This window comes from Gymnoscopelus microlampas (genome assembly GCF_963454915.1).
Source record: "Gymnoscopelus microlampas genome assembly, chromosome: 20".
Classification (NCBI taxonomy): Eukaryota; Metazoa; Chordata; class Actinopteri; order Myctophiformes; family Myctophidae; genus Gymnoscopelus; species Gymnoscopelus microlampas.
The window spans coordinates 20,254,872-20,268,031 of NC_139957.1; the positions used below are offsets into that span (position 1 = coordinate 20,254,872).

The 13,160-nt window shown below is 43.6% G+C and overlaps 1 protein-coding gene across 2 annotated transcripts in view; it reads left to right on the top strand.

The window, feature by feature from the left end:
* The window catches only part of ttbk2a (tau tubulin kinase 2a), a 30,136-nt gene that overhangs the window by 8,147 nt on the left and 8,829 nt on the right, over positions 1–13,160 (top strand). Inside the window, exons 4-14 of one of the 2 annotated variants that reach the window (XM_084044401.1) lie at positions 4,152–4,225; positions 5,350–5,490; positions 5,981–6,085; positions 6,360–6,425; positions 6,793–6,885; positions 7,092–7,217; positions 8,296–8,453; positions 9,118–9,325; positions 10,129–10,334; positions 10,811–11,375; positions 12,289–12,630. In XM_084044401.1, coding sequence (XP_083900527.1) covers positions 4,152–4,225; positions 5,350–5,490; positions 5,981–6,085; positions 6,360–6,425; positions 6,793–6,885; positions 7,092–7,217; positions 8,296–8,453; positions 9,118–9,325; positions 10,129–10,334; positions 10,811–11,375; positions 12,289–12,630 — 2,084 coding nt within the window. The remainder of the gene's footprint in view (positions 1–4,151; positions 4,226–5,349; positions 5,491–5,980; positions 6,086–6,359; positions 6,426–6,792; positions 6,886–7,091; positions 7,218–8,295; positions 8,454–9,117; positions 9,326–10,128; positions 10,335–10,810; positions 11,376–12,288; positions 12,631–13,160) is intronic. The other variant, XM_084044402.1, reaches the window with a different exon arrangement.

The following is a 13,160-nucleotide window of genomic DNA, read 5'->3' on the forward strand; positions in this document are numbered from 1 at the left end:
GAAGGAAATAAGGAGGGAACCGAATGCAGACAAAGTATAGGGTTTAACTAGTTCAACTTGGGACATCGTGATTATGTCGATACTGAGACACCAGGTGAAGATTATTATGAACTGAGAAAGCGCTAACTCAATGAACTTCCAGGACAACCCCTTCTCTTTTATTGTAGGGGGTCAGTGTAGGATTAGGAAGCTCAGGGGGAGATATTGAACAGAGTTACAGGAGGAAGAGACTGTGGGGTATTTGACCCTGGGCCAGGTATTTGTGGCAGAATTCCAAGGAGGCAGACTTTCTAACTACTCAACCAACGATGGATTCAAGTTACATTTCTGGGCTTGATTGATCTCGCCTGACACGGTATAACCTATTGAGTTGTCCCTGCTTGCCTGCCTATCTTGCTTTCCTGGTAGACAAACGCAAAAACATTTTAAATAAAAATGCTGAAAAGTGGATGGAAGGGTTTTTCAGTCTGTACAAAAAGACCGTTCTGCACGGTAAAATCCTGAGTGTTTAATTTATCCATTTTGTAGACCTATCTTCCCCCGGCTCAAGTTGGTGCAAACGGGCAGTGCAATTGTCATTGCTCTCTTCTGACCGACACAGCTGTCATTTTTACGCCTGGTGCCCCTGTTGTCTAGATACATGATCTTGCACCTATTTAGTGCCCATGGTTGTGTTGGTCTTAAAATGAGGTGCGTCTGGCGCAATCAGGGTGCACTGCTATCTTATGCACAGAGTTTGCGCTCTGCGCTAAGACCAGCTTCAAGATGGTCTTATCAGCCAGTGCAGTGATGGCGCAGATATTTCCTTACTATTTAGACATTTTATTGTTCATAGAAATATGTTCAAATACCTCTCATCATGTAAGAATGTTGTGAATCCATAGCCTCCTGGCATTCTTTATCTATCTGTCTCTGTAGCTACAGTAAGGCCATCATCAATATCCAAATGGGGTTCCCAGGGCACACAGCGCTCTAAGTGCCTTTAATGATTGAGAATGAGCATGTGAATATTAAGCTGATATTTTAAGAAAGCACGGATGTCTTTTGGACATGAGGAGACATTAGGCTACAACGGTGATTCTGACTGCAGTGATTCTGATCGCAGAAGCACGTTCACCGTGTTTGGTTCACCTCTCCTTTCTAGGTGATTTTCGGGTGAGCAGAGAGCTTTTGTTTACTAACATCTACTAGCATCATTACAATCAGCCGCATCTTAAAGGTAATGGGATTCAACACTCTGATTGGTTTAACTAATGTAACGCCCAAACACACACATGACTACTTCAGAGGCTTAAACAACCCCTTAGCACCGTGTGGCAGGCTTTATGACCTGATAACGCGATGTCTAACAGCTAGCAAACTTGTCATGGACACACCCCAGACGTATTTTGCGCTCTGAGTTTTAGGCCGTGCACCATAGATCGTCTAAATAGAGCCCTCAGAGTTAAATGAACACTCAAGATTTTACAATGTAGATTACAATAACAACCTCCTCTGGGATCTGGACTGGACTGACCTGACTCATAGCACACTTGCGTACAGTTGCTGCTTTTCTATTCTGTGGCCATAGCAGTCAGTTCAGTTTGGTTCAGTCTCTGCGATGCAAAACAAACCATGATTCATCAAGAACTGAGGAAATGCTGATATATATCCTTGTCACGTATCCCATCGATTTAAATTGTATATTTAAGGATTATATTACAAAAAAGCGTCATATCCTTTGTAAATTGTAATACTTCAATAATTATAATTCTTCTATGGTGGGAGAGCATTATCTGCAGTTTGTATTATCTTCAGTATTTATCAAATGTAGATGACACGAAAATAGTAAATACATTTGTCAATCAAGCAGTTCATTTGCTCACAATTTGATGTCTGTTATTCCTTTTTTTGCAAACACCTGTTATGGGCCGTCAAATGCTTTGATGACTGGTGTCAGGAAAAAGGAGTAGTTTTAAGTCTTCAAACAATGTCAAAGGTGTGGTTTTATGACATCTGAGGTTTCTATGCCAGTATCAGAAATGGCAAAGGACGACAGGCTGAGCTGAACAATGAGATTGAACATTGCATATAGCAACCACCTTGTTTATGCAGGCAGTCGGGGAATACTTTCATGTAGAAATCATTCTTGCAATGCAATGATTAAAAGCATGTTTTATAAAAAGCAATAATTCACTCTAGGCATCATCAGAATCAGAATCACATTTATTGTCACATCACAGGTTTACAGGTGTAAAGCAGTAGGTGAAATTAGTTTTTTGTTTTTTCCATACTAAAAGAAAGGGAAGAAGAAGAAGAAGGGGGGGGGCAAGGGGGAAGAGAGATCAATCAAAGAAAACAAACATCATCATTTTCTGAAGTGGAGTATTCTTGTGTGTGTGTGTGTGTGTGTGTGTGTGTGTGTGTGTGTGTGTGTGTGTGTGTGTGTGTGTGTGTGTGTGTGTGTGTGTGTGTGTGTGTGTGCGTGCGCGCGTGTGGACACTCCCAATCCTTCATAACGGGCAAGGGATCAACAAAGTAATTAGGAGAGTTCCTTAGGGGGGGGCGGCATTTTTTTTTGCTGTCTTTATCTTTTCCGATCTTTCTTTTTAACCGTGTCTTTTTACCTCTCCTCCTCCTTCCTGCCTTTTTACCACTGCCTCTTTTTCTTCTCTCTCTCAACCCTCCCTTTCCCTCTCTCTTGCTCTTGCTGTCGCTCTCTCGCTCTCTCTGTGGGGAAAATCAATGGGTAGGGATCATGTTTGCCATCCTAATGGCAAGCTGAAGCATTATGGTTCTGTTGCATCCTGAGGGAACCAGGATGTAACCTGAGACATGCTGAACCCCATCCCCCAAACACTGTGTACCCACCCCCACAATAAGACAATAAACATTGACCCAGAATCACATAAACAGGAATATGGGTTATGTTGGGCTAATAATAGACTTCTTTATTTCTTCCTATGAGCTATTATGAGTTGTTTAACCCCTAAACATTCACAAGGTTATGGTGATTTTTTCCTACAGTTCAGAGGTGTATTGAAGAGAATAAGGGATTGATTGATTGAATCAGACATGCATGTCAAAGTTAGAACATGTGTTCCAAATGTGTTAAAAGACAGCGAAAAACAAAGAATCACAGGACATTCCACATGAAACATAAAAACAGTCGTAAATTAGCTTCTATAAGCCCCTCTTGATATTTGAAAACGTATGTGATGTGTAATTAAATATGTCTTATTGCTCAAATGCTGCAAGGGTCAGGAATTTGGTGTGTAATGTATAATACGAAACGTTTATTCACTCATGGTGCATTCATAAAAGGTGCCTTGGATGGGGTGCGCTTGTAGATTGTGCGTCTACTATAATCACACCCAGTTTCATTCAGGCTGGAGACCTGCATTGCATGTCCCTTCCCCTCTCTACTTCCTGTCTCTCTACTATGTTAAATAAAGGAGAAAAAAAACCTGCCTAACTATACAATATATACATACATACTGTACTGTATATACAGTATATATACAGTGAGTTGTTTCCCTGTGGTGCCTCAGTGTGAAAGACATTAGGGTGTGGCTGCCCGTCAGGCTGGCAGTATAGCAGCGTCCCCCAGAGACCACAGTGCTGTAGGTACGCACATACATACTGACACTGTTACACCAGAGTAGGTACAGTACATGCACATCTGATACACGCACATGCAGTCAGGAAGACACGCACGCACGCACGCACGCAACCACCCATACACAAACACACACAAACGCACATGCACATCGACAGGCATACACATTGTGATGCAGACACACTTAGTACTTAGTACTGATGCATTCACTTGTGTAGCCATGCACGCACACGCACACACACACACACACACACACACACACACACACACACACACACACACACACGCAGGTCGTCAGTCATGCACTATAAATCTGCAGGGTAGTCATGTAGGGAAGCTGAGCTCAGGTTGATCGAGGGAGGGCGATGTAGACTGTAACGATGGGGAAAGGGCAGGAGAAATATGGCCACACGCCCAAAGTGACTCATACAGCAGGTCATAGTCTTCTGATGACACTATACTGCTGATCCTGTTAACCGTCCGTCATTGAACCTCCTGTTCTCCCAGGAGAGCCTCCTTTGCAAACCTAATGCTCTCCTTCCACCTCTCTTAGGTAAAGACCACGTGTGCCGCTTTGTGGGATGCGGGCGTAACGACCGATTTAACTACGTCGTGATGGAGCTTCAGGTGAGTCTAAGTTAAAATAAGATAATGTAAAGCTTTATAATAATAAATGTAATACATAATAACATATACATATTACGTTTATGCACATATACAGTACACAACAAAGGTCGAGGTAGGCCGGTAATTACCAGTTTTGGCAGACAAAGACCAGAAAATGTAATTCCCCCGGACATCCTGGCCGGTAAAAAAAACACGGCAATGTATTATTATTATCACCGCAAATCAGACACATTTCAAATCCTCTGCTGTGCAAGAGCTCTCTCTCTATCTCTCTTTCTCTCTCTTTCTCTCTCTCTCTCTCTCTCTCTCTCTCTCTCTCTCTCTCTCCCTCTCTCTCTCATATATATTATATAATGTATCTGGGTACACCATGTGCCAGCTCATCATCACCATGTCACTGAAACGAATGGAGTGTTTGTCACAGTCGAGTGTCCTTGATCCTTAGCTCAGGAGGTCACCTGTGGGAATTAGTTGTCTGTCCTGTAACACTGATGGATGAAAATTGCACCTAGTTTTATTGGGAAATGTTTGGGTACTGTTTACAGTGTATGCATGATATCCTCGTGATTAGAAAAGATGATTTCTTTGGTCATATAGACCTTCATCAGGGTTCTTTTGGTAGTGTATGGGTATAGCCAATGACCTGTAACTTAGCCGTTTTCCCTCAGTAACCTTCTTGTTTCAAGAAATTGTTGATTTCTGGTTAATGCTAATGCATCTGAGATTGTTAGCTGACAAACTGCATTAGAAATGCACTACAAGAGATGCTATAGCCAAGCCACATGCTATGTGAAAGCATAGGCTTTAACCCATTAAAACCGGGAAAGAATTTGTGTCATTTTAGATGTTGGCTGTTCAGAAATAGCAGATATACATGCTCACAGTGCGTCACTTCGTGCCATGCTGCTAGCTTGTACATCTGCTATTTTTGAACATTTTACAGTGCAGCTCTGACTCCTATCCAGAACTCATCTGCCATGTTTGATCCAAATGAGTTTTACTGTCAGAGCAAACAAACACAGTAATTACGATATACCTTCACAGGTTTAAAATAACAAAATGTGAGATTTCTAGAGGCACCAGATAGGATTGTGCTAACCTGACTTGTATATGGGCTCTTCCAGGGCCGTAACCTGGCCGACCTGAGGAGGAGTATGACCCGGGGAACCTTCAGTGTTAGCACCACCCTCAGGCTTGGGCGTCAGATCCTGGAGGCCATTGAGAGCATCCACTCTGTGGGCTTCCTGCACCGTGACATCAAACCAGTAAGACAAAAGAAAATCGTATTTATAATCAATATAATGATAATGGCAGCCTAAACCTGGCCATGCCAGTGGAGAATTTGACTTTTGTTTACCTGGCACTTTCCTACTTCTTACTTCTGTTTTCTGCATTGTGGCTTTGACCATCATGCACCTTACTTTTGGCCAGTGTATAGGTTTCTGATTCAGGAATTGATCTCATTCTAAGTTGCACTTACTGTAAAATGCTCTGAATAAGAGAGTCAGCTAAGTGCCTGAAAGGTAAAGTAATGTTAATGTTAATGTAAATGTGTTGTCTTCTGAGCTGCCATGTTATTATCTCCCCGCATGGAAATTTAATTGATTCTATCAGGGCTAAATTCATATAAATCGTTCAATCATTAATCATAATACAAATCAAATCTTATATCTGGGTAATCTGTTTTATTATCATCTATTCTAAACCGTCGCCTCATTAAGCCCACTTCTGTGACATTCTCTGCCTTGGTTCCAGTCCAACTTTGCCATGGGCCGATTCCCCAGCACCTGCCGAACGTGCTACATGCTTGACTTTGGCCTGGCTCGCCAGTTCACCAACTCCTGCCAGGAGGTCCGACCAGTGAGTAAACTTCAACTGTATATGTGAAGAATGTGATGTACTGCCTGGCGTCTCTATTTTGGGTATGTCATTCTAGGTGAAGATTTCCAAATATATGCAAGAATTTACAAAAACATATAAATGATCTACAAGCTCACAAGAGCTTGCATTTTTTATTTTGAAAGTATAGGACTGAAAGGGTTAAAGTTTTCAAAATAAATAAATAAAAGCAATATTATTGGTTTATCACACTGCATCAGCAACTGTTTGATTTCCGTTTCCCTTTTCCTGTTAGCCCCGTCCAGTTGCAGGGTTTAGAGGAACGGTCCGGTACGCATCTGTCAATGCACACAAGAATAAGGTCAGTACAAGCCCTGCACACAGGGCTCGTGTGTAAGTGGTCATGCGGTTCTGCATGCGTCACTGTTATCCATCCACGTTCATATAAAAAGTTATTCCAGATTGAAGATGAATCTAAAATAATTAGTTTATCCTTCATCTGCATGTATTTGTTACAATACAATGACTTACTGTATACAATAGGGTGTTAATATAGTAGGTTGCAAGGGCCCAAGGTTCATGAACCTCAATCATTCTAAATGATGAGAATGTCAGTTAACAACGAAACAGACTATTCTCCATGACCCCTGCGTTTTTGGTGTTGTTTGTATTCCCAGTCCTGTTTCTGTCTGCTGTCCCATCACAACGTCTGTGTTGCAATTCTACAGGAAATGGGTCGTCATGACGATCTCTGGTCGCTCTTTTACATGCTGGTGGAGTTCCTGGTTGGCCAGTTGCCATGGAGAAAGATCAAGGACAAAGTAAGGACAGACAATATTCTCTCCCTTCTGGAAACTAATCAGCCATGACTAGGTGGCTGTGTGATAAGTGATAAAAGATGACAGTTTTGTGTGTGTGTGTGTGTGTGTGTGTGTGTGTGTGTGTGTGTGTGTGTGTGTGTGTGTGTGTGTGTGTGTGTGTGTGTGTGTGTGTGTGTGTGTGTGTGTGTGTGTGTGTGGTTTCCCAGGAGCATGTTGGGAAACTGAAGGAGACCTACGACCATCGGCTGATGCTCAAACACTTGCCTGCAGAGTTCAGTGTGTTTCTGGACCACATCGCCAATCTCGATTACTTCACCAAACCTGACTACCAGGTGACTTGGGAGTCTTTGCTGGTCAAGTCAAGTCATCTTTATTTATATAGCACATTTAAAAACAACAGCCAAAGTGCTTTCCAATCAAGCGTGACCGGAAACAAAATGATAGCCATATAAAAACGAAAATAAAAACAAGCAAAATCTTAACAAGTAACTCACAATTAAAACAGATGCAAAGATGAAGACCTAGAAATCACTCAAAGATGATTGAAAACACATTAAAATGTATCTAGAGGAAGGACCATACATAAACCAAAGGGGTATCCTCACACAGAACTAAAAGCGAGGGAGAAGAGGTGGGTCTTTATATTTGATTTAAAAACATCTATAGTGGGGCAGAACTTAATGTGGGATGGGAGACTATTCCAAAGTTTGGGGGCAACTACAGAGAAAACCCAGTGTTAAAGGACTATTCCAGTGTTACTACATCTCATTGTCCATTGTCAACACCGGGTACATAATTTACATAGACATAGATTGTCCCCCAAAATTGCTTTATGTTATAGATATTGTGTAACTGTTTGTTTACATGTTGCCCTTATTTTTTAAACATTACAGAATGTAATTGACATTTCTTTGTCAATGTTAGCTGTATGTAAACTCGCTATATGGTTCAAGCTAAAATTTGAGTTTGATATGAAGCACTTGTAGAGAACTATTTTCTGGGTATATTGATGAGCTGATGCACAAATATGAATGGCTTGTATAGAATAATACAGTAATTTTGTATTTAAAACAAAAATGGCGTAGTGACCTGAAACATTTTTTTGCACACTGTTTCAACATGGATTGCAGTGAATGTATACAAATGTAGGCAGAGAGCTACTAAAAATATGCACTGCATACATTTATTATGTACACAAGCATTCTTTGAAGACTCAAATCACTACTACTCTCTGCTAGAACTCTGACTGCTATGGTCCTTTAAGGCTTACACATTGAGGTTATTGAAAGGTTAGTATATCTCAAAGTGTCTAGTTTTGTGGACCAATAATTCTTTACAAAATGTAAATCTGCATAGTAGCTCAAGTAACTGAATATGTGCTGTTGTTCTTTCCTTTGGCTTTGTTAACAGTTGCTGATGTCAGTCTTTGACAACAGCATGAAAACGTACAACGTAGTGGAGAACGACCCTTACGACTGGGAGAGGACCGGCACAGATGGCACTCTGACTATCAATGCCAGTGCCACTACGCCACAGCACCACACACGCCTCACGCCAGCTCACATGGGGTGAGTTTAGAGGAGACTGTTGGGGTTTTATGTCAGGAATGAAGTCTATTAATTTTCAATTTAATTCAGGAAGTAGTTCCTCTTAACTGGAGCTAAGAACCTTTTAGTGTATTTTTTTCATAGTTATTTCTCATGAAAACATCAGCTGAGAACTGTGTCATTGTTATGTTTCTTAAAGTTCCAGTTTATGCAAATCTTTGTAACATTCAATCAACGTTTTAACCTCAACCCCTAGATGTTTAAGAGCTGAGGCCAATTCTACAAATGTCCTCCTAACGTTTTTCTGAAAAACGTATGTTGCTATATCAGTGGTTCTAAAACCTTCATGTCAAGGACCCCCAAAATTATATGTATTTGGCCGCCAACCCCCATCTCAAAATATGTTGTTACAGGGACGCCCAGAAGCAAAGATTTGAGTTCAAATTGTTTGCTTAAAAAATATATATATTTTAAAAAATATATATATTTTTATAAATGGCAGCTCTACAAGCTCTCATAGTACGGCACAAAGTGAGAGCTTGTATATCTGCTACTTTTGAATAGCCAAAGTATTAAATAATAGTTAAAGTTGTTAAAATGATTGTGACACAGATGCTTTCCCGGATTGAATGGCTTAAATGTACATGCCACCAAATAATTGCTGTTTGCATTCATTGTGCTCCAGTATGGCGAATGCTTCTGTGATTCCTGGGGACCTGATGAGGGAGAACACAGACGAGGTACTGCAGGACCATCAGCTCAGTGACGGGGAGAATAACCCGGCTCCAGACCGCCTGCATGGTTCCCCTGTTCCTCCGCTCCGCAATCAGGAGGCTGATGTATGGGAGGAACTGGATCGCAACCGCAACCGAATCAGGACTGCTGTGTGGAAGGTACATATTTATGAACGTACACACTCCACTGGTAGGAGGGGAAGGAGGCTTACTTAGTGAGTATAGAGACAGTCTGCTTTTTATAACCAAACAAGGCAACCAAGCTACCAAGGCATAGTTGAGCTGCATGGCTGTATTTTAGCCCAAGTTTGTTTTGGGCGTTTGCAGAAGCACCCTCTGGTGGACGGATGTGTGAACAGAATGACATACATACACAGAGACAGTCTTAGAATAAGTTTGCGTTCGTTCAACGAACATAATTGGCCGTGTTTGTGGGTGGGAGGCCTGTTGGGGAGGGTGATGTCTGTTGCTGCACTATAGCGAATCCTAAGGGTTGTTCTTCAGGGAGCGGAACTGGGACGGACATGCCCCCCCCCCCCCCAGTGAAATTCCTCACTGTCTACAGCCTCCCCAAGACCAAACAGTATGGGTCAGCATGACTCAGCAGTGACAGGGACTACATGGGGGAATTTGGAATTGGCATTATGGCTAAATTGGGGGAAAAAGCTAAATGGAAAAAAACAAATGAGGAGAGAGAAATGCAACTGAAACTATATAGCTACTTATTTTATATATTTGTGCCACAAGTCTCTTGCTAGTAATTACTCTGTTTACAATGCAGTTCCATATATGCAGCGTATACTGTACATTATATCCCTGATGATAAATATGGTATATAGAATATCGATAATATAGAATTTACACCTCATCCACACTACAGTTAGGTCAATCAAAATTCCTGTATTATGTATCAAATACAATGAATCAAACCATTACAACTATGAATGGATCTTTTGCCACAGGCTGCCACAGAGGAGGAGCACAGTAACAACCAGGGCCCTTACGCAGGACCCAGCCTGGGCTCGCCGGTCAAGGGGCAATCTGAGGTGATGGCCTCTGACCGCGACGCCCCCCTGCTGAGGAAGCTCCGCAACATCCACAGCTTTGAGCTGGAGAGGAGGTTGGGTTTGGAATCCAAACCCAGCCCAGAGCGCTTCCTGGAGGCCTGGTGAGTCCACCATCTGTCCTCTCATGGTTATACTTACTTGTAAATTAAAGTTACAGCAGTGTTATGTTTTATTGTCATTTATTTGTGTATTTATTATTATTATTATTATTATTTTATTTTTTAATCAATTCATTTATTATTTGTTGTATCTTTGCACCATCGAAAGGGGGTCACTCTGTCGCTCAATGTATTTCCAAGTTTGACTTGAAATGAATTGAACAACTTGTTTCTACCACATAAACATAATACTCATATGGTATTAACATTTTATCATCTGACTGGTAATATAAATTATTTAATTCTAGAATGTGTGCGTTAATCAGACTTGACCTGTGTGTGTGTGCGTGTGTGTGTGTGTGTGTGTGTGTGTGTGTGTGTGTGTGTGTGTGTGTGTGTGTGTGTGTGTGTGTGTGTGTGTGTGTGTGTGTGTGTGTGTGTGTGTGTGTGTGTGTGTGTGTGTGTGTGTGTGACTCCAGCTCGGTGAAGCAGCAGGTAGGACACAAGCAGCAGGTGACGGAGGTGCTTGAGGGGACTGCAGTGGTGCCTGTCACCCAGGGTGAAGCTCTGCCCACTGGGGAGCGACCTGAGAGGGTCTGGCATTATGATGAGGAGTTCATATCTGGTGGAGGCTCTCATAAGCCAGTTTCCCCCGGCTCCCCAGAGCAGGGTGAGGGGGCTGCTAGCAGCGGGGGCTTTGTGGCTCTCAATCTGAGCTCTGGCAAGCAGGAAGTGGACTCCAGGGAGTGGGTGATGGTGGAAAGGCCTAGCGGCTCGCCGGGGGCAAAGGCCGCCACCACCAGCCCCTCGGAAGAGGACGAGGAGGAGCCCGAGGTGCTCCAACCAGAGGAACAGTCTCCCGGTTGGGAGCGGGGCAGCCCCAGCCCCAGCTCTGGCAAAGCTAAACAGGACACATTAGCTTCTTCCACGACAGGAGCCCCCAAGGTGGACAGGCTGGAGCTGAGTGTCGGCCATCCGGGGAACCTGCCCCCCATCACTCCCACCAGTCCAGCTGATGCTTTGGCTGAGGGAGTTCTCACTCAGGTAAAGCCCCTTGAACTTGACTTGAATTCCATTTCATGACATAACATACGTTATACTGACCATATTCAGCATTTTACTAAGTTAAAAAGCTGCACAGTGTCAGAGTTCTAGCCATAGAACGTCAGTGGCAATATCATATAAGTAGTGTTCCACCAGCTGCATCTTGCTCTAAGTTGAAGCAAAATGTTAACTGCTTTCTGTGTGCTTGCTTCTGTGCTTCTGTGTGTATTTGTTAGCAAAATATACTACTGAGACAGCTCCACAGCTTTAACCCGATGGAAGGTAAAGGGAGAGAGCCCAATGGCTTTAAGATGCATTTTGATTTGCATTTGATGTCACACATTCAATTGGTCTTATTTGCATTCACTCATTTGCGTTGCGTTTGGTTGACTTTATTTAAGATTTGCTTTAGTTTGATTGCAAAGTGAAGTGATTTATTTCTGGAATCACAATTACCAATGACATGCTCCTTTTGCTATTCATAACCTTCAGTATTCAACCAGTCCAGATTCCAGCTCAACAACGTCTAACGCCACCTTTCATTCCAAATGTCGAGCTGGTCTTTCAATACAAGAGGAATGAATGACTGTAACCTGACCCTGCCCACCATCACCACCACCAACACCACTACCACCAGAGCCACTCCCTCTAGGTTCCATATGCACACTACCTCACTAATCCCCTTTACAACCCCCTCTTCTCACCCCATCAGCGCCTTTCTGTCCCCGTTTGGCCAAAACCAACACCCTACCTATTCTCAAACGTCTCAGCGCTGCGCTACCCCACCACCTACTGCTGTCCTCGCTGTCCTGCCCCTAAGAACTCCCACTCCCTCACCTATCTCACCACCCTCCTACTTCCTCTCTCCATCTCTCCACCTCTCTCCACTCCCCCACCCCACCGTCTCTCTTAGCTCCCCACCTCTCCTCCGTCTCCGCTGCCCGAGGAGCTCGCGGCCCGGACATCAAGCCCCATCCTCCTGCGCTCTCCTAGCCCGCACACCCTCCTGGCCACCCTGTCGGACCCCCTGCATCTGCGGCAGCCACTGGGCATGCGGCGCAGCCAGTCTGCTGACCAGCAGCAGCCAGAGCGCCCGTCCTCTTCCTCCTCCTGCCATGCCTCCTTACCGCTGCCACCTTCTCCCGCCCTTGGTGCCCGCTCACCCGGACGCAGGAAGCTGCCTGCGATCCCAGCCGGGGCGGCCAACACCAAGTTCCCCTCCGTCATACGCATCACCCGCGCCCAGCTGCAGCAGGTGAACGGCCAGCCACGATCCCTGCATAGTCAGAGAGGGAATCTTGTCATCCAGTCAGCTTCCTCTCTCTCTATCACTCACTCTCATCACTCGCCATACACCAGCTGTCAGCTGCTTTCCAAAGTTTTCTTTTTTTTTGGTTGCTTTTTCTTTTGGCTTTTTTTATTTCTTTTTTTCCCTTCTGCTTTGGTTTTGTTGGCTTGGTTGTTGTTTTTGTTGTCAGGCGGCTCTCTCCAGAAACCAGGAAAGGGCATTGTGCAGGCCAGGCAGAGCATGCTCAGATATGTCCTTGTGTCTGGACATGTTGTTGTTGTTGTTGTTGTTGTGATCTGAATTAGTAGGCGTGTGTCTGTCTGATTGTTGGCATGTGTGTTTGGAATGTGGAGTCATGACTACAGGTTGCATGGTCTCTTTTGTTTCAGATCGTCTTTGTCTTCTCTCTCCTTCTCTTCCTCTCTCTCTCCCTCTATTTGTTTCTCACCCTCTCTTCGTTGAAGCCCCCTGCGAAGTTGCGTGAACGTTTCCTGTCC